Source organism: Protomyctophum bolini (assembly GCF_963924005.1).
Source record: "Protomyctophum bolini genome assembly, chromosome: 8".
Taxonomy (NCBI): domain Eukaryota; kingdom Metazoa; phylum Chordata; class Actinopteri; order Myctophiformes; family Myctophidae; genus Protomyctophum; species Protomyctophum bolini.
The window spans coordinates 20,783,918-20,805,313 of record NC_137869.1 but is presented as its reverse complement, the minus strand read 5'-3'; the positions used below and the strand labels follow the sequence as shown (position 1 = coordinate 20,805,313).

Here is a 21,396-nt window from a genome sequence, read left to right as displayed (position 1 = left end):
GCACAACAAACGTTACCTCCTGTAACATTCACTGTACACTACAGCACAACAAACGTTACCTCCTGTAACATTCACTGTACACTACAGCACAACAAACGTTACCTCCTGTAACATTCACTGTACACTACAGCACAACAAACATTACCTCCTGTAACATTCACTGTACACTACAGCACAACAAACATTACCTCCTGTAACATTCACTGTACACTACAGCACAACAAACGTTACCTCCTGTAACATTCACTGACAGGTTACTTTCAACATGTTGTGCTGTCATTGTTTTCCATTTACTCCAATCTCCAATCTGTCTTCTCCTATCTACTATCAGTCAGAGGTAAATTGACCCTCAGGATTTTAAGGACAACATAGCCTATTTTAGACCGGGGGCTGGCCCTGTATTCAATACACAGGCAGTGCATTCCTGGTAGGCTTATGGACGACAAACTCTTTTGTGCCATCATCCACTCACTAATTCTAGGCACCAGGAAGTAGCATTTACACATCACGCTCCAGAGTGCTACTGTAGGGCAGATAGTAGAGTACCTCCAAGCAAAGGCCTCTTACCTTCCTGTCCTGGGAGTCCAGGATGTTGTCCAGCCACTTGTAGAGGTAGCCGTCAGAGGAGAGGCCCACGTTGTCCGCCACCGGTCCACAACACAACACTGCAGACATGGCCTGGAAGAGACACAGTCAGTTAGTTAACACTGCAGACATGGCCTAGAAGAGGCAATTTTTGACAATTGTCGGCTATAATGACGTGCCCACAATAGGGGTAGTTAAAAAACCGGTACCTTGAGTGCACAGTATTGGTGGCGGTTGATCTGCATGTTGCGGTCGCTGTAGCGGTCCAGGGGGGTGAACATGATGCTGAAGGGTCCGGCCCAGTGGCTGAACAACATGAACAGACTGTGTCTCAGGGACTGTTGGGGGAAGATGGTCCTCCGCTGATGCACTGAAACAAAACCATCACATACAGGACATGAGAGAGTCACTTTTCTATTTAGGCATTTAGCAGACGCCATTAAACCAGAGCAACTCACAGTAAGCAAGAATACCACAATGTAATAATAGAGTAAGCAACAGCACCACATGGTAATCATCAAATGCATAAAAATAGTCACAGGATCATAAGCAAGCTAAGAACAGGAGAATATCTGTACAATGAAACTATAAGTATACACTATAGAATGCTATGTCTACATAATCTACTATTACATATTTTAGCCGTTGCATACGCCTGCAAGGTCGTCGTGGCTAGGGCAAGTGCTACGGCAAGTGCTGCAGGCTAAGGTGGAGCCTGAAGAGGTGGGTTTTCAGACTACGGCGGAGGTTTGGGAGTGAGTCTGCAGTTCTGATTGCAATGGGGAGTTCATTCCATAGTTTGGGAGTCAGAAGGGAGAAGAGTCTGGGACGTGTGGAGCCAGTGAGGGTTCTGCCAGCCTCCCTGTGTTAGCTGAGCGAGCAGGGTGGGGGGGATCATACTTTGGGGGTGCTATACCTTTGGGTGCTTTGTAGACCAACATCAGTGTTGTGTACTCTGTGCGGGCAATATTTTACATACAAATAGGAACAGATAAGTGAGAAAGGATAAATATGTAGTGCCACAGAAAAATGTGGTGCATTTCATAGACTGAGATTAATCACATAAACAATATTAATCACAACAATGAACACTACAGTATATGCTTGGCTACAGAGGACAGAGGCCTACAGAGGACAGAGGCCTATAAAGGACAGAGGCCTATAAATGACACAGATGGGGTGTAACGACTATGAACTACAAATCTTGGCCAAAGAAAAGAGCTAGCATCCAACACAGCTCACTGTACAAGAATGGAGTGAGACAAACAGACATGGATGGATGAGACAGATGTACCTGGAACATTCTGAATGATATTGGCCACCAGGGCACTGAAGTGACAGCGGATGTCCCTCAGCGTGTCAGAGTCCTTGTCGTTCTCGGCCTCCAGCAGCTGTCGGGTCAGATCAACGTACTCCAAGAGGCTACTGTTCAGGGAGTGGCTCTCCCCATCCAGACCTCCACTGGCTCTGCATCCACACACCACCACAGACAAACAACACGGTCAAGAACGGCAGCTTAATTCTATTTATACACCTCCGTACACTGACATTGCACACCGGAAAGAGGTATAAATCAATCAAAGAATGGTAATTTTGTGCTGGTTTCACCACGTACATCTGGCTGACGACTCCAGCGTCGGCCAGTAGCTCAAATATCCGGACCAGCTGGACCCTGAGGATGTCACGTCGCCTGCGTCGCTTCATGTTCTGCAAACGGACCATGGTTGGGTGCTTGTTTTAGGACACAAACTGACCAACATGCCAACATGCAGAACAGCAAGACTAGAACCTGAGAGATGATTGAAGCGGTCCTCACCTCAGGTCTTCTCTCCAAAGCTTCTTTTATGATGGGGTTCAGCTCCTCGATCAACTCTCTGGAAGACAAATTAACAACATGTCCCACTGTCATGACCTCTACATTTTAGTTCATATTAAAAAGAAATGTCTATGAATTACTCATAAAATACATTGGGTGTAAACAGTCTCATGCATGAAATAGAAGAGCAGACATGCACTCCTCATTATTTTGGGCAGGATCTTGCAAGTGTTTTAAATAGTTGTTTCAGCAAATATATATATATATATATAAATATATATATATTTTATGATCAGTACTTTATTTGGAGTTTTTACAAATAACACAAAAACATGCATTTATATATTTTTTTACTTTTTGGACCCTTCATTCACCATGAAGGAATTGAACAAAAATAAAGAATTCAAAACTTCACAGAGTGAGAAATTGATGTATGGTTGCGTGACAAAAATACCTGATCTACAAGTTAAAATCCAGCATGTGTTTAGTTAGTCTTGTAGCAGTGTTTACCTGAAGGCCACGGGGTTGGTCCTGCCAAGCCCCAGGACTAGAGACTCTGTGATGTCCATGCTCTCAGAGCGCATCATGGGAACCACGTGTTTGAACAGGGATGAGGGGGACGGAGTGCCAACAATCTACATACAACACACATCCAGAAGGTGGATATAACTCAAAAGTCAAAATGTTCATTAGATTATTTTCCTTAAGGTCTCGACACACTGAAAGCAGCCATTGTTTTTCCACGGCTAAAGAGGACGTTCGTTTTCATTTATTTGACCATTCTATTCACACAAGTCTGTTTTTAAATAAAATAGACTATGTGAACAGGCAGACTCGACACTTTTGAGTATGCCAGGGCCTTTACACTGGAGAAATATGTGTGTATATATCATGTTAAAATATAATTCATTCTTAAAGCCTACTTAACAACAAAGTGATAAAACCTTAAGGTTGATGCTGTCGTTTGCTGCCACACACGGCACTGACCTTCGAGTCGTAACAGTAGCCGCTGTCCGGCGTGGACGCCAGCGTCTCAGGCGGGGAGCAGCGGACGGAGCCCGAGGTGGAGGAGGAGGAGGAGGAGGGGGAGTTGGAGGAGGTGGCGGAGCTGCAGCAGAGGATCAGGTAATTCCTCCACAGACCCACATAGGAGTCACTGTTGCTGCTCAGGCTGTTCAGCTTCTTGGCGTTGATGGGGCTGCTGCGGGGAGGAATGGAGAGGTTAATGACATGTCGGAAGCAGAAAATGAGACTCAAGTGGTTACCACATTTCCTGGAATGTATATGTTAATGGCGATACGATAGGCAAGTGATTGGGTTTCGACACACCGTGATCAGTGAGTCCCCGGTTTGGATTCCGGGCCAGAGGGACCATTTGCTGAATGTCATCTGCCTAATCTCTCTCCACATTTCCTGTCTCTCTACTACAGACAGTATATATCTGTGAATACAGGCATAAACATTCCCTCGAAAAATGACTAAATAAGGCCTGGGCCGTGGCTCAGCGGTCCAGGCACCGTGGCTGGTAATCCAGTCTGGCAGTTTGCTCAACTCCCGATCCCGACGGCCTTTACTGCATGTCACCCCCCCATCTCTCTCCCCATTTCCTGTCAGCATACTGTCCCTGTCACTCTATTAAAAAAAAAAGAAAATAAAGGCGAAAGCCAACGAAAAATAAGTGACAACCGAAGTAATCGATCATTGGCAAAATCATCCCTTGTTCTTTGTCATAATGGTAGTAGTAATAATAAACTCCTTTGGGACAATTATTGTCAAAGTTAATTTGCATATACATGAAATTTGTCTTCTGTATTTAACCCATCCCTAACTATTAGGAGCAGTGGATGTCATTAATACAGCACCCAGTTAGGGGTTAAGTGCCTTGCTCAGGGACACTTCCACACATAGGCTGGGCAGACCAGTGGGCAAACCAGAAGATTACCAGAAGGCCTCTCCTATTATCCTAAGATATGGTGTGTGTGTGTGTGTGTGTGTGTGTGTGTGTGTGTGTGTGTGTGTGTGTGTGCGCGTGCGCGCGCGTAGGCTATATAAAGGTTGGCCTTTGACGTTTACAAGCCAAAACGTAATCATGTCTTCAGGGCAGCCTACTGATCATTCCCTCCATATTTCTTGAGAATCTGACGATCCGCTCTCTCAGACACACACAGACAGAGACCAATTACAATTCCCTGCTAGGCATGGCTGCAGACACTAGGGTAACAATGCTTTATAAGGACTGAAAAAGCATTGGTGCAACACATGGAAGTATGTAGTCAGAGTAGCATCACTGTGTATTAGGCATAGTGAAACTTGTGTGAGTAGTCCGTTACTTTATTCTGCAGTACATGCAACATAATATTTCCCCATCAATGTAATCACTCCTGCGTCATAGTCTGCATATTAATAAAAATTCACACCTGCTGGCCATTTTTTCATCAACCTCAAAGTTGAAAAGTCAGGGTCAAAATGACATAATCTGTCATATATGAGGTGTGAAGAGATAAATAACAAGAGCAAGACATCTTGGTTTGCACCCCAGGTAGATTTGTTTTAAAGGTCTTCATACAATAGCAGTTATAAAGTGACTTTTAACTATGTATCAATTACATCGGTGGAACCAATGGAAAACAAATACCACTTAGCCAAGCTCACAACGCATTGTGACACGCTATGAGTTAGTAGATCTGTTTCATGTCACCGTTTTGAAAATGTATTGCCTATAATGGACTAGGATAGGGACTAGAATAGGGACACCAGGTTGAAAGTGTAACCTGCAGGCATCCTGCAATTTATCCTCTCAAAAATATGAAGGAAGCACAGTTGAGTCAAGTCTAGTCAATGGACGTGGGCTGCAGTGACATAATCCACAAGATGGTGGCATTAACAGCGTGTGGGCACATTCAGACAGACAGATAGGATGACATCACCCACAGTCTGCAACCACAGTCATTCCAGCTAAGTGCACGGGCCAAAGATCTGCTTCTAAACCTCTGGCACAAAGAGTCTACACATAAAGCAACATCTCCCAGCTGGCTCATATTTCAGGAGCAGCAGCTCCTAGATGTTTATGACCAAGTGTTGGTCAATCTGAAGGAAAACGAGGAGCACAATGTCATGCCAAATGATGCTAAATGTTTTGTATCGGCGGTACTGAAGGGATCTGTTCTACAACAAGACATCGTTGTACACAGAGTACTGTACATTATGGATTACTAAAGTGTGTGGTGTCGTTTACTGCTGTATTCCACCCTAATTCAGGCTAACATACACATTTAAGATTTCCTCACGCGTCATAGTGCATGACATGACGTGTATTTGGCCCAATCCTGTTTTCTAAACCAAATCTCTTCACTGAACATCTACAAGATCTACAAGCTCACAATGCATTGCTTGCAGATTTGCTATTTTAGCCGAATGTTTACCAATTATTATAAGGATTCCTGTTGAAGACCTCTGCACTAGACTCACCGCTAGTGTTGTAGCACATCGTTGCAGTTACCTCTTTCCATCGGGAGAGGGAGACGACAGACATAAAACGTAAGGATTGCAGCTTTAAAAATGGAGTGAAGTTGTTGAAACATTTAAAGGGCTGCGGCAACCTGTCACCTCTGTGTCAGGTGACCTATTTTAAGGGCAGAGCAATTGGCAAACAGGATCTAAAAGCTCTGTTAAGGAACGTCTTAAAGACACTAGGCGACATTTCCTGAGCCCCTAAAACATATACAAAAGCACTGGTGTAACAAACACACACGCGCGCTCGCACGCAGAGAAGACATACTTGATGTCAACTTGTGGCGACAGCAGCTGCAGGCGGGTGTAGGCGAACATCCAGGCGTAGTTGAGGGCGGTGGGGCAGTGCTTGGGCAGGTGCTCCTGGCGCAGGAAGCTGGACAGGCTGATGACCCAGGGGTCCTGGCCCTGCGTGACGTGGGCGAACACCCAGATGTGCGAGGGGCTCACCACGTCGAACTGGTGGCTGATGGGAGACGAGCTCCACTCCGCCAGGGTCTGCAGGTCGATTCCGCCGGGGCAGTACAGCAGGTTGGTCTATGGGGGTGTGGGGTTAGAGGGGAGAGGAGTGAGGCCCATGTTGTCTGCATGGTTCTCAAACAGTTTCACGTCAAGGACCCCCAAGTTGATACACATTAGTGGCCGAGCACCATTGGAAAAGATTTTTGAGCCGGGGACCATTAATGTGTAAACAATAATAGCAGATCTAACGTGATCAGCTATTTTAATATCTAAATAGCCAAAGAGTGTAATAGGGCCTAACTGTTTAAACTGTTCCTCATTATGCTAGGGATCCTCTGGAACCTCCTCAAAGACCCCTCGGAGTCTGCGGACTCCACTTTGAGAACCACTTCTGTAATCCGCTCACTGTGTGTGTGTGTGTGTGTGTGTGTGTGTGTGTGTGTGTGTGTGTGTGTGTGTGTGTGTGCGCGCGTGCGTGCGTGAGAGAGAGAGAGAGTGAGCGTGTACTTTTACCTGATCAGCTCCTGTGAGATGAATGAAGCTCTCCAGCACCGATGCACTTAATCTGTCCATGACGTCAATGGCCAACTCCTCATCCCCCTGGAAGACGGACAGACAGGCATTAAGTACACATTACAAGAGACTACACAGAGGTGATTTAAAAGTGTTAGGGTAAGTGATATGTTTTTTTCTAAAAGGTTAATGCACTTCTGATAGTAATCATTGCTGTATAGTGTTTGTTCAGTACCAGGGGTCTCCCCGTCTCTCCAGCCATTTAATAAACAGAACATACATTTTCAGGTGGGTGGTCAATCTTCAACACATTACATTTTATAATGTAATCACTTCCAGTTTCACTAAAAGTGGTATCCCGACCAAAAATGCATTTTCTGTTTAATCAAGAGCTGACGAACAAACAGAATATGAAACAATTGAACACGTATTTTTAACACCAACAACAACAAGACTTACCCTACATTTCTGTCATCAGGGGTGAGATTGAAAAAGGTCAGAAAAAGTACTGTTACAAATACAACAATGTTACCATGAAAAAAAAAAGATATAATGTACAGTATATATTCACAATTAAACCTGACAGCGCTATAAAAAAAGAGAGAGAGAGAAATAGAGGATGTAGATGTGGTTGTGTTTACCTTGGCGAGGCCCAGCGCTGTGTGCAGGGCGCGGACCTCTTTGAGCACGTTGACGGCCAGCCTGCGGGTGGCGGGCCGGCAGCTGCACAGCACCACCAGTGCCAGGCCTTCCACCACGTGCAGCACGTTGAGCAGAGGGGTTCGCTCCAGGGACAGAGACGGAGACGGGCCGCTGCCTGCAGGCGCCTGCTGGACATCAGAGCATAGACTTAACACATGGAGACCCACGAGACAAAATGTCTTCTAAATCACGAGAGTTTACTGAAAAACCTACGGTTCTACTGTATGTTAGTGGTGCTCACACTATTTCATGTTCGATAACCCAAACAATTATATGTAATTTAATTGGCCGCCGAACTCCATCTGGAAATATGTTGTTCTAGGGACCCCCCAGAAGCAAAGATATGAGTTAACGTTTGCTGAGAAAGAATATATATTCAAAGATTTGCACACTCACGATAAAAAAACAGCTATTTTTCAATAGCTAAAGTATCAAATAAAGGTTAATGTGGTTAAGCACTAAAGTGAAACAGATGTGTTCCAGGTCTAATTGAGTCTAAAACACAGAGCCTAGGTTGTGGACCCACCTTGTTGCTGCTCTGGACCGCCTGGCGCCACTGGCTGATGAGCTGCAGCAGCATCTTGACGGCGTTGTCCAGCAACGTGGGATGGACGTCCGTCACCTCGCGCACGATGAAGTAGACGAAGCCCGACAGGACGTCCTCGCGCCACTCCGGGAAGTCCACCATCAGGGCCTGCAGGGTGGTGAAGGCCAGGCCACGCAGCTCCTCGTCCATGTGGATGGTCAGCCTGGGAGAGAGAGAGAGCGGCCTGTTTACACCTGCCGCTGGCCACATGAACCATAGCATCGCTATGGGACCATGCATAGTCCCCTTGGTAGAGTATAGACCCAAGATGAATAGGATTTAAGTGGTTCATACATTGCCATTACAAACATTCCGTGCTAGTTTAAATTACAATCCAAGTTGCCTGCCACGTAGAGATAAACGTGTCTGTGACCACCTTCTTAAGCAGCATTCAGCCTTTATGTACCAAATATCTGGAACAAAGTGGCAGAAAAGAGCAGGTCTGCTTACTCTGCTACAACTCTGTTCTGGTTTAACTACCTTTTATTGAGATTCCTCATTCATGTTGTGCTGCACTGTAACGCCACACTCTATAAACTATTTTAAATAACTTTAATCGTATTCAAATGTACCTTTATAATGTGCTTCTTTTGCAGTTTGTTTGAATACTTGACTAAACTTGACTCTAATCCTGGATTTATGCATTTTAGCACAGATGACAAATCATTGCTGTTGGGCAGAAAGATTTCCATATTTATTTTATATTTTATCGTAAATGAATGCCGTACTTTGCAATACTAGTACAAATTACCAATGTCACAAATAGAAAAAATAGCTTATCTACAAGCTCACAGCGCATTGTGATGATGTGACATGTGATCTTGTAGATCTATTCTGTGGGATTTTATAAATATTGAACCAATGAAAAGTATTAAAAAGAGCTTGTGACTAAATAACTACACTGGATCCAGTAGAACACAGGTTATTTTTTCCATTTACTCAAAAGTAATGCTTTTGGTCATGGCAGGTTTCCACCCGTAAGAGACGAAATCGCATCATATTGGACACATGCAGAGTTAATAGAGCCAGTGGTCCAGGAGTGTGTGAGGATCTAACCGCAGACAGACAGTGGTACAGTCGGCAGCAATGCATTCATGAAGATTTTTTGAAATAAATGTAAGAAGAGGGAGAGCGAGACAGCAAATTCCTCTGTTGGGTCTGGAGCTGAAAACACAGAAGGAAGGGGGGAGTGGTTCTTACTTGGCCAGAAGCTCTATGAGGTCTTGTCTGCTCATGCCGTCCGGGATCAGTCTGGGGATGGCCGCCACGCACGTCCGGAACAGATCGATCTTCGGCTTCCTCTCACCCCTGGAACACGACAAATGGATTATGCATTATTCTGGATTACGAGCCCTGGGAACTAGACAGTTCAAGCATGGTAGAGGGTTAACATACGTGATCATGTCCTCTGGCTCCTTGTTGGACATCTGCACGTTGGTCATGCTCATGGAGCGACCCACCTCCTTGTCCAAATGACGAAGGATGTTATCCAAGGCTTTCCTCACTTGTGGGTAGTACAGCGACATGCCTGCAAACATTTATTAAATACATGTCATTACAATTCACACAGCAAAAGCCGAAAAATGTCACTGATAAGAACCTGTATGTGCGCGCACCGCACAGGTTGCGGGCAAACGAAACTGATCGCTCATTAGATGCAACTTTCAGATGGTGTTTTCCTCCTCCCAGTGTGGAAGGTGGTTTAGGGTGGATGTTTACTGTGATCTCTTGCTCTTAAAATATATACCTTGGTTTATGTTGTGTCTTCTTCTGTGTAAAAAATTATAGCGATTCTCAAAGCATTTGTCCCCCCAAACCCCATCTCCAGTCGCAGATGGGGTTCCTATGATGATCACGGCTGCTTGATCGCACAGCTGTAGCCCCTCAAACCTAAATTATACCCAGCCGTGCAAAAGTGTTGCGCCCCGGATCTGTTGGGAATAAGGGCCTTTCTCTGCCCCACCCCTCTCCCACTGTTTATATTGAGTTTAGTTTCCAAGATGGCCGCAGCACCAGGAGGGGGTGGGGTGGAGGTGAGCGGGCGGGGTCGACATATGCCCTTACTAAGCTGTATTCAAGACACTTGCCTTGTGTCTGACACCTGAGTTGTGTCTGAACACAGCTTTGATGGATGTATTCTGCCCCCCTCCCCCCCATAAAAAATGTTTTGGTCAAACCATATGGGCTTCCATCAGAAATGCATCGGCCATTAAACACAGACACAGGACAGACACAAGACAGGTGTCTTGAAAGCACTAAGGCCTACCTATGACCTTGGCCTCTTCGTCAGTCAGCGTGGTGTTGAGGAAGATCTTTTTGACGCGCAGGGTGTTCCCAGATGGCATAATGACCCCCGTGGTCGGCATGGGGGGCTCGCCATCCTTCTGCTGCAGGCTGTCTGCAATCACCAGGAAGGCTCGCAGGCCGATGTTCATCCGCTGAGGAGACACACACACGGGCAAATAGACTCAGACAAGACCTCTTGGTGAGAGAACAGTCCCTGTTTGGTCGTTATGCTAAATCTCCCATGTAGTCTCTGTTATATACTACTGTTTGTATCCCCAATACACATGACGTCGCCAGCTGCTTCTTTTCATCCGGCAGAGAAGAGTTTCACAGCTCGTTTACCCCTGCGCCACCCAAAAGCCAAGAGCAGCGCTAATTTCACTGAATCTTTATTCCATTATCGTTTTCTAGTTTCAACAAAAAGAAGACAGAGAGAGAGAGAGAGCAAGAGAGATATGGATACATATCCATACATTCAATCTTTCCACTTTTTACCTCTGGGTTGATGGTGAAGGTCTTGTGAGATTTTCCCACGCACAGCAGGTCGTAGATAATCTCCTTCATAGCAAAGTCCAGCCGCTCCTGTGCGAGGAACAGACCGGCAATTGTTTTAGTTCATCCTCAGTTTTAAGCTCAGCTGTTCACAATCCAAGCAACCAGACAATGGGCGTCCTACTGTACCTGAGCTATGAACTGGATGATCTTAATGGGCTTCCTACTGTACCTGAGCTATGAACTGGATGATCTTGACGAAGATATTGAGCGGCGTGTCCCGGGGAACCACGCTGCGAGAACCTTTGGGGAAAAGTGCTGAAACGATGCTGAGTAGTCGACTGGGGGAACAGGGAGAGAGAGGACGTGTTCCATGGTGAACAATCACATCCTTTCCACAGCATCTGATACATGAAGCCCGATTTCTACATCATATGATGGTGTCGTGTGGCAAAAATAGCCAAACTACAAGCTCACAATGCGTTGTGAGCTTGTGGCTTGGTTATTTTCTAGTGTGTGACAATGTCGCATGGCGGTGCATGGATGAAGCACGAGGATGCGTTGCGTTAGTAAGCACTGACCTCTGCGTGACCGTGTTGCTCTCACACTTGATTCTGATAATGTAGACCCACAGCAGTCTGTAGAGCGACTCCAGCGCCACGCGGGACATCTTGGGATCTTTGTTCTGCCGATGGGAGACACGAGATTAAGAACCTCGACATATTACAGCTGGTCATTACTCACCTGTAAGATGACAACCATTGAAACCGGAAAAACACCTGTGTAGTTTTAGATTTTTACATTGGCTATTCAAAACGCAGATATACAAGCTCACAGTGTGTCCCTTCGTGCCACACTGCGAGCTTGTACATCTGCTATTTATGTTAACATTTGGGATACATGGGTTAAAGAGGTCTGATGTAGTTAAATGTCTTTCTGAGCAGCTGATCATGGACAACGCAAAACCTATTTTTCAGCCGCAGTGGAGGAGACATATGAGCCACAATTCTGTTCATAACAAAACTTCTGGTTTATTGAAATGCATGATTCTCATGACCTTAGGGGTAGTGTAGGAATGTTAAGAAATTATAGAAGGGTGCATTCTGTGTAAAAACCTGGGGGCAAAATATTCAAATGATTCTGTGCGTGTGTGAGAGTGGGTGGCATTTTTGTAAGCCAGAAACTGGCCCTGAAAGTGTAATTTAATAACATATTAGCCTATTAATTCCAGCAGAAACTATTGTGGGGATTTTTTGTTCTCCATTTTTTGTTCTGGATTTCAGGGGTATTGTTCGATTTGACTCTAGTCTAAAAGGAAGGGTGCATACAAGCTGAAATGAGGTAATGGTGTAGCTTACAGGCATTTCATGTACAAGTTAAGATTGTCTTGTACTTGGTTGTGCACTGGTGTAGCGGCTCGCACGGTGTGTGTGGGACAAGGTGTGCAACCAAGCAGAAACCAGGCTTTAGCATCTCCCATTAAACCCGGGAAAGCATCTGTGTCATTTTAGATTTTGTGTTGGCCAGAGCCATAGAGTAAGACAGAGTTACCTTACGACATCCCACAAGTTTGTAAACCATTTTTCACCTGTGTGAATTATCTAATGTGATCCTGGGCTCTACACACCCTCCGCCAACCTAGTCCCCATATATGGGGGACATGGGGAGAGCAACAGACTTGAACTCATGCTTCCTTCATGCCTTCCTTCATTCCTTCGAGTGTCCAAGTTGCTCCTTTACACCTGACAGGGGCGAGTTTCCCTGGTTGGACGTAGCGAGTGGAAGGAACACGTTATTCCAACCAGTTCCTTTCCCCTCCATCAGGCACCCCGGCTGGCCAGGGGGAGGCAGTTTAGAGACCAGGATTACTGCATGTTTTTTGTGAGGGTACCTACCCTAGGGGACACTGGGAGAACATGCAAACTCCACACAGAAAGGCCCTTTCGCCAACCCGCCTCGGGTATGGGCACTGAGGACACGGAGGAGGAAACACGCCGCCAGCACCCACAGCGTCCCGAGCGGGAATCGAACCCAGGATCTTCTAGCTGTGAGACGACAGCACTACCAACTGTGCCACCGTGTCCCCTCGAGCGCTTTTAGTCATGTGTGCAACATGACAACTGTTCTAAAGAATTATACAGTGATAACTAAAGTCTCTGTAATGTTTATGTTGTACTATTACTAAAAACAATCTAAGATTTAAGACCATTAAAGCTGGGCTGTTGCCTGAGTCCAGTGCATTCTGCCAACTTCCGGTCCAGGACATTGTCACTCTTCGCAATGCTAGTCTATGGAGAAGGGCCGCAATTGGACTGGCTCCATGAAGTGAACAGAGTTGTCGTAACTCTGTCTTACTCTATGGCTCTGGTGTTGGCTATTCAAAAATAGCAGATCTACAAGCTCCCAGCGTGTCACTTCGTGCCGCACTGCGAGCTTGTACATCTGCCATTTCAAATCTTGAGTACTGATTTAGACGGCATTCTACGCTGGACCGGACAGCTAAGCACCGTGCTATATGTCTGGAGAGCGGTCCACGTCTGGACCGAACCGCAGAGAGGAGGCAAGCAGCCCCAGTGCAACACAAACAGACACAGTGTACAGTCCAGTGTAAACACACTGCAGAGGACACAATGGAATCTTTGAAAAAGCTGCCGCTGTGCCCTTCCCCGCCGGCAGCGGGAGACGTGAATGCGGAGACGCGGGGCGGCGAGAGGGGAAACTCGATAACAGATCAGGACGGAACGGTCTTCGACTGTACTACCTCTAAAACACATAAACACACAGGCACGCATGTGCACTCGCGCGCAGACACACACACACACACACACACACACACACACACACACACACGCACAGCTGAGAGAGCAGACTGCAAAAACACCAAACACCTTGATATCCAAATGAACCTGTGATCTCTGATCAAGGAACCTCTCTAGGAACAGGGAGATGGTGTGGGTGGGTGGGTGTGTGTGTGTGTGTGTGTGTGTGTGTGTGTGTGTGTGTGTGTCCACTCTACTGACAGAAACAACAGCACTGTGCTCTACTTTGCGACAACACACAGGTCAGCAAAGCTATTGATGCAGAGACACAAAAGCAGAGTGGCTGAGAGGAAAAAGAACAAAGCCACGTTGCAATCTGGAAAACATTTGCAACTAGGAAGCATCTTCCTCTATTCTCTCTCCATAATGAAGTGACTCTTTCTGAGATGTCATTATGTCACCCCGAGGAGGTGGCCCGTCACTGGCCTACTTCTAGCCAGGCAAGCTAGGTGACCCACCCAGGCCCCTTCATCACTGCCATCGGCTAGGTGACCCACCCAGGCCCCTTCATCACTGCCATCGGCCCCACACTCACCTGCAACGTCTCAATCTGCTTTCGGATGCTGTTGTTAGATGGCATCTGGAGCCAGTGAACGTCAGAGAGGGGCAAACGAAAAACACAAAATAAAAGGAGGACAGGAGGAGACATAGTGGGGAGGTGTAGGGAGGGAGAGACGTGCAGGTTACAGGGAGAACAGAGAGACAGAACACAATAGAAACAAAACAAACATGACGAGAGCAGTCGCAACTCTTGTCAGTGTTAAAGGAAAACCACAGATTTTCAACCTAAGAGTCATTTTTCTGATGTGAGGATCAATAATATAGTGTTGTTTCATGATATCGAGCGTACGGAATGCACACTCGATATCACGACATGAAATTGCCATTTTTTATCAAACGTATTATTGAGCGCTTCGCATAAAAACAATGGGATTTAGATTGAAAATCAGCTAGGGCTGCAGTCATCCATTATTTTCGCACGGTTATTTGATATTTTTGTGTTTTTTTCCATGAATCGACGTGAAGACATTTGAATAGATTTATATAATCGACTAAATCCATTTGTCTGGTTAACCATTTATGCTCTATATTATACTTGTCCTAATACAGCGGTGTGTGGTAGAAATAGCAGATCAACAAGCTTGTAAATCTACTAATTGCCTATAACAGCGACAACAGGATGAAATTAGTTATTGCAGCCTTCACGGTACATGTTTGCTATTTGTATTTAAAATAAAGGGGGGGGGGGATAAATTATTTAATTCAAATACATTATTTATTGTATAATTGGTTAAATTGATTGATCAGAATAACTGCTGCACCCATATAATCAATAAACTTTTCCTTTAACAGCACGTCAATCAGCCACCGTCACTCAGTGAGATGAATTGTGTGGATTTAACTGCAACTGTTTACAGTTACGATGCCGATTTTGCTACACTACAAAAAAAAACACATGGAAAAACTGCATTTGAACACAGATAAATGGCAACATTTCTAAACGTGTGAAAGCAAATCATTAAAAAAAAAGTGCATTAATTATGGGGCAAGTGAATTGATTGACAGACAGACACAGACAGACAGAACACAAAGCACAGGATGCAGACAGGACGAAGAGAACGACATGATGGAATGTGTGCATGCAGGAGTTTGAAGACAAGAAGCCCTACATCCAACTCTGAGAGTTGATAACTCTCAGAGTTAAATAAACACTCAGGGTTTCACAGTGTAGGGCCAGAGTTCAATCATCAGTCCAATCAATCTCCTGGTCCATGTTGGCATTATTTTTAACCCCGTGTGGATATACTTAATCTGCTGAATTAAAAAGTGTCAAAGACCTTTCGCTTTGACGTTTGCGAGAGCCCTCACAGGGTTAAAAATCGAATGGCTAAACCTGCTAAAACCTGGAAATCCCACAACGATCGGAAGCGAATCACAAGACAACAAATCAATCACCACAACAGGAGGCACTGATCACAGTGATCAATAAGGGAGGAATCCGTGTCAATCACAGTGGAGGGGGTGGGGGGTGTAGAGGAGAACAATGTGACGAAATCACTGTCCCGAGATCACAGAGGGACCATTCACAACACCATAGGGAATCCCCAACACAAGGAGCTTACAGAGAGAATTACACAATGTCCAACAACAACAACAACACACACTCCAAGTCATCCAAGGGTCAATCCATACCAGAGACCAGTGGTGGAAAGTAACAAAGTACATTTACTCAATTACTGTACAATTCGGAGGTAGTTTACTTGAGTATTTACTTTATACTTCTACTCCATTACATCTCAGAGGCAAATATTGTAATTTGTACTCCACTATAATTATTTGACAGGTTTAGTTACTAGCCATTTTGCAGATTTAAATTATTATTACAAAACGTGCATTAACCACTTGTAAGTATCTTGTACTTCTACAAGCAAACAAACAACTCATCGCATAGCTTGCATCGGATATTTTCAAATTTGACCATTTGTACTTTTGCACTTGTCACAGACAAGTACAATTCAGAATACAGAACATTTACTTTTCTTCTATATTGTGCTAAGTAAAGAATCTGAGTACTTCTTCCACCACTGAGAGACACCACAAGAGACTCCACACACACAGTGCTCCACTAGAGGATGAGGGATCAGTATATGATTGGTAGAGGACGAGAGGAGGTATCGGCTTGATTGGTTTTTTATTGGTAGTACAAAAGGGGAGGGATCGGTTTGATCCGTTTGTGATTGGTAGAGCACAAGGGGAGGGATCGGTTTGATCAGTTCGTGATGATTGGTTTACAAGGAGTCATTAGCAGGCCTGGGTCAAAAATAGCTCTTGACATCACATGTGACACGTGAGATACCCTTCATCTGGAGGACAAGGAACCTCTTGATACGATATAAAAGTTGTAGGATTCATTTCACCTACAGTATATATCGTTGTGGAATTAGCAGAATACTGGAATTCCGGTATTCTAGTGTTGGATATAATTTGACAATCAGCATTGTAAAACCATATCATCCACTTTGTTTGTTTTGTTCCAAGTGAACTAAATACAATGTTTGGGGGAGGTCTTGAAAAGTGTTCTGCAAGAAAATGCTCTGACAGGGAACAATTCCACTGGTCAGTCACCCATCAGGAGCAGAGTACAGGGGGCATAATGATTAGAAGCAGCTTCCAGCCGCTGTGGCACTAATGGTCATCTTCACAGTTCATTTGACCATATAGCTTCATACTTTCATTGCAGGCCAGTGTCGTGCAACAACAGCAGCTGATCTACAAGCTCGCACCACTTTGCAATGTGACGTGTTGTGTGAGCTGGTAGATCTGCCATTTCTGGTGCATGACACCTGTACGCAACTCAAGTATAAAGCGAAAGTTCCGAATGTAGCTATGGTTCTATGAATCCCAAATGACCGCCAGAGGTGGTGTTTTCTCAAGCGGTCAGCAGGGATGGAAATAGAATGGGCTTCCTAGTTTAGAGCAAATTCTGCATGAGTTGACTTCAAATTGCCCGTGGTTATTAACAGGTCATGAGCTATTCCTGTCCAGGTCTGGCTGCCGGTGACCAGAGGAAGGGAAAGCACATTGTGATCTTGAGCCAGAACCACAGAGCACTCAGCACACCAGTGTTGATTTTGACAGAAAATTTCGTTTTAGTCATAGTATTTTGAATGAAATTCCATTCCGTCAAAATGTTTGTCTTCTGAAATGTTTTAGTGTTAAGTCTAGTTTTAGTTTACTAAATATCATAAGATTTTAGTCGACTAAATATACAGTTCATTTAGTCGACTAAAATGTATCTTAGCGGGCCGTGATGGCGTTGTAATGCCTGGTTTATACTTGGCCGCATGCCGAAAATAGCAGATCTACAAGTACACAACGCGTCATGCTGTGACATGTTGTGAGCTTGTAGATAACCATTTTCAGAACGAGACACCTGCATGCAACCAAACATGAAACAACTTCTTCTCCACTAGTCCCTCCTAAACATTTTAGTCAAAGTTTTTATTAGTTTACTTAATTGCCAATATATTTAGTCTTGCTTTTAGTCATAACTTAGTGTTTATAAAGTTTGTCAGTGAAAAAAAGGTATTTGACAAATATTTTTCGTCATAGTTTTAGTCGACGAAATCAACACTGGAGCACCCGCTAAAAAAGACATCAAAATTATTTGTGCTGTAAGCGGTATTGAGCATAATACTGTATCAACTTACCTGGAATACCATCATCTCACTGGTGCATTTTTATGCTTTAACTAGGGCACTTGAAACAGTGTAGGAGTGTAGGTGTTTACTAGGGTTCTATTTTAAGCGGGCGCGTGTTGCTTACGCTGCCTGCGGATAAAAGGAAGTTCTATAAAAGGGTTTCATATCATGAGTCATAAGACCTCTGAGGTTCAGTGTTTCCAAAATGCATTGGAAAAATGTAGTTAATTTAAATCTGAAAATGTAATTCTTGAAGTGAAGACACTTTAAAAGGAACTCATTGTCAATAAATAGTGTATACAGTGTCCTCTAACAATATCCGTTGGCCTCGAGGCTAGTGCGTGTGTGGTACAGTAAAGTACCACACACTGGTTTTCAACAAAGGGGTTGGGGACCAATAGGGGTCCTTGAAGGAGATTCCAGTGGGTCACCACAGCTAAATGACTGATAATCAAGAACCAAAATGGACTGCAACCCTGACTGTAAAATGGAACCAAATGGACACATTTAGTTCAATTTGTACAGGACAAGGTCAGAGTTGAATTAACAGAGACCTAACGCATATCAAACTGTGTGTCCTTCGAAATAGAAAGGTGTAGAATGACTGATTTAGAAGATAAACCAGTGGTTCTCAAACACTTTCACGTCAAGGGCCCCTAAACTGATAAGCATGAGGCTGCAGACAGCCATTTGAAAAAAAATATATACCTGTAGATAATTAAATTTTTTCGTTAGATTAGATTTAAAACCCATACTTGGGGGGTGAGGGGATAACAGTGGAGAAAGTGAATCCTATGATCTGTCAAAGTCATTCTTAAAATGTTTTCTCTTCTAGCTAGTGAAATCATTTATGCTGGGGACCCTTGGGGGGGTCTGGGGACCCTTGAGGGGGTCACCGGACCCCACTTGCGAGATGAGACTCTGCTACTGTACCTTGAGGTGTGAGAGGCAGTTCTGGAGGAAGATGTGCCAGTTGTTGAGGAAGAACTGCTTCTGACTGACACACAGTAGGCACGTCACCAGAGGATACAGAGCCTGGGGGAGGGAGAGCAATGCCGTTAGCGTAAACCAACCAAAAGGGCAAGTAGAGATCACCAAGAGAGGGAGACTGGATTTAGTCCCACATGGCCGTGTGATCAACGAGTAGGGTTGGGATCCGGAAGCGGATCCAACATTGAGCAACCGGAATCATTAAATTCCTCAAGGATCACATTCCTATCAGAGATCTCCGCCCACCAATATGTCTACAATACATCTACATTCAACGAGATGAAGACGAAGATAATACTACAATAGAACAGTGGAGAAAACATGCTGATAAAGCTAAAACCACTGCTTTGAGAACTAAACATCCCAACATGAACTCTTTGCATTATTTTTAATGCAAAGAGTTAATGTAGGCACTGGGGCTACGGCTACTTGGAACAATGCAAGTTGGAACCCAGTTATGTCTGTGTCCCTTTAATGCACATATATAGAGTTCTTTGTCAAGCATTCCAAAATATGGAGTCTATGCAGATGTAAGAACATCATTGTGATGTCAGAACAGGCCAGTTCCATTATGGAGATCTAGGGGTGATCAATTGGCTAATTTGGACCCCGACAAGCGCCATGGCAGAGGCATTTTGTGGCGGTTCTGGACAACCATAGGTCCGACCGACTCAAGGCCGGGCACTGCACTCCCTGTGGTGGTGTGGAACATGTGTGTCGAATTTGAGGTCAGTGGAGCGAACGGTTCTCCAGTTACGTGGATTACAGACGTACACATACAGACATGGTGCATTTTATAGATATACGTAGATATAGTGCCCGGCTGTAGAGCACCGAGTCGGTAATGATGGAAGTTGGAGATCCATGCCCCACCCGGCTATGCAATGCCTATTGTACCTGTCAGAGTACCCATTCCATCCATCTGTCTGTGTCCCTTTTATACCCATATATGGAGATTTCTGTATCTGTCTCTCTGTGTCCCTTTATTCCTATATATGGAGTTCTGTGTCTGGCATTCCCAAATACAGTATTGAGTGTTGTGATGTCAGAACAGGCCAGCTCCATATAGGCAGAGGCCTTTTTTGGCGGTTCTGGGCAACCGTGGGTCCGACTAACTCGACACCGGGCACTGCACTCCCTGTGGGGGTGTGGAACGTGTGTGTCAAATTTGAAGTGGGTGGGGGGAATGGTTCTCGAGTTAGGTGCATTACAGACGTACACACGTAAGTACAGACAGACAGAGACATGGTGCATTTATAGATAGATATTATTTGTAATCTCCAAATAGCTTCCAGCCAGTATTAGCCCCTATAACTTTAGATGTCAATGGATGACGGCGGAGATCTATGATCGTCTATGTGAGATTAGGTTGGCTTAAAAGGAAACGGAGAGAAAAGTGAGATGGGGGTTACCAAAGAGTGCTTCTTCCTGGAGCTAAGGTCAAAGGTGGTCTGGTATAGCATCTCCACAAAGTTCTTCAGGCACGGCACATTGACTTCATTCTTCACCGCCTGAAGAGAGCGGGGAGGGGAGGGGATGGGTTTAACTCAACATGTTACACATTGACTGGATGGGATTAACTCACATTGACTGAACACGTCCAAATGGACAGTACAATGGGCAATGAGTATAATGGACCACAATGGAAACAAGCCCCCTGGGGAATTTGTGTCATCCTTTTAGCATAACATTTGACTGTACTACCTGTACTGTTAATAATCATGTTAATAAAGTATTCAATCAATCAACACAGCGGGTGGTGGAGGTGCACTGGAACTCACAGCAGCAACAGGGATGAGGATCTCCACGAACAGACCTGCCAGAGCGTGCTTGATGTCCTTATCCTTGACCTCCAGAAAGTACTGGGCACATTCCTGGAGGGGGGAGGAGAGGTGGTCACACAGGAACACACACATGAGTGGAACATTTTACAATCTCCTGGTCAAATTCATCAAAGTGGTCACACGTACTGTATAGGCAAGTCTGACTAATAATGACGCCATTTGGTTTCATTTGTAGACTCTCACAGTGAAATTAACACTTACAGTGCATTAATATATCTATGATGCCATGAAATGAGCCATGAAACAGGAGAACACAATTTGTTCTTAAAATGAACAGAAATCTAGGGATTTGTTTTTCCTCAAAGTCTTAGTGACAAGTGACAATTTTAGTTTTAACAGCAGTTACAGTCTGCTGTATGTTGGGAGACTGTCGACGGTACATGAATTTGTTCTGCAGGTCGTATAGATAGATAACATATGTGACAGGTGCCAGCTGAAAGTGCCTCAACTCGCCAGAATGAAATGGTCTAAATGGTCAAAATAAAACCGTTTTTTTTTTAATGTGATTTTCTTTTTTTTTCATATTAAGACTGTTTGAATGTTGAAGAAGGTTTTTATTCCAACAGATTGTTCATTTGGGCAAATTAAA

General features: G+C 44.6%; 1 protein-coding gene across 13 annotated transcripts in view; it reads right to left on the bottom strand.

Annotated features, from left to right (window-relative positions):
* The window catches only part of fryl (furry homolog, like), a 107,265-nt gene that overhangs the window by 39,767 nt on the left and 46,102 nt on the right, over positions 1-21,396 (bottom strand). For 8 of the 13 annotated variants that reach the window (XM_080769814.1, XM_080769813.1, XM_080769819.1 and 5 more), the window contains 21 exons: positions 20,745-20,837; positions 20,376-20,474; positions 18,907-19,008; positions 14,307-14,351; positions 11,534-11,637; positions 11,185-11,293; positions 10,956-11,042; positions 10,441-10,612; positions 9,570-9,702; positions 9,375-9,482; positions 8,115-8,337; positions 7,528-7,716; positions 6,887-6,973; positions 6,180-6,448; positions 3,389-3,602; positions 2,912-3,036; positions 2,402-2,459; positions 2,201-2,292; positions 1,880-2,052; positions 795-955; positions 568-678 (listed from right to left, as the gene is read on the bottom strand). In XM_080769814.1, coding sequence (XP_080625940.1) covers positions 568-678; positions 795-955; positions 1,880-2,052; positions 2,201-2,292; positions 2,402-2,459; positions 2,912-3,036; positions 3,389-3,602; positions 6,180-6,448; positions 6,887-6,973; positions 7,528-7,716; positions 8,115-8,337; positions 9,375-9,482; positions 9,570-9,702; positions 10,441-10,612; positions 10,956-11,042; positions 11,185-11,293; positions 11,534-11,637; positions 14,307-14,351; positions 18,907-19,008; positions 20,376-20,474; positions 20,745-20,837 — 2,754 coding nt within the window. The remainder of the gene's footprint in view (positions 1-567; positions 679-794; positions 956-1,879; positions 2,053-2,200; positions 2,293-2,401; positions 2,460-2,911; positions 3,037-3,388; positions 3,603-6,179; positions 6,449-6,886; positions 6,974-7,527; positions 7,717-8,114; positions 8,338-9,374; positions 9,483-9,569; positions 9,703-10,440; positions 10,613-10,955; positions 11,043-11,184; positions 11,294-11,533; positions 11,638-14,306; positions 14,352-18,906; positions 19,009-20,375; positions 20,475-20,744; positions 20,838-21,396) is intronic. The other 5 variants (XM_080769816.1, XM_080769818.1, XM_080769822.1 and 2 more) reach the window with 2 other exon arrangements.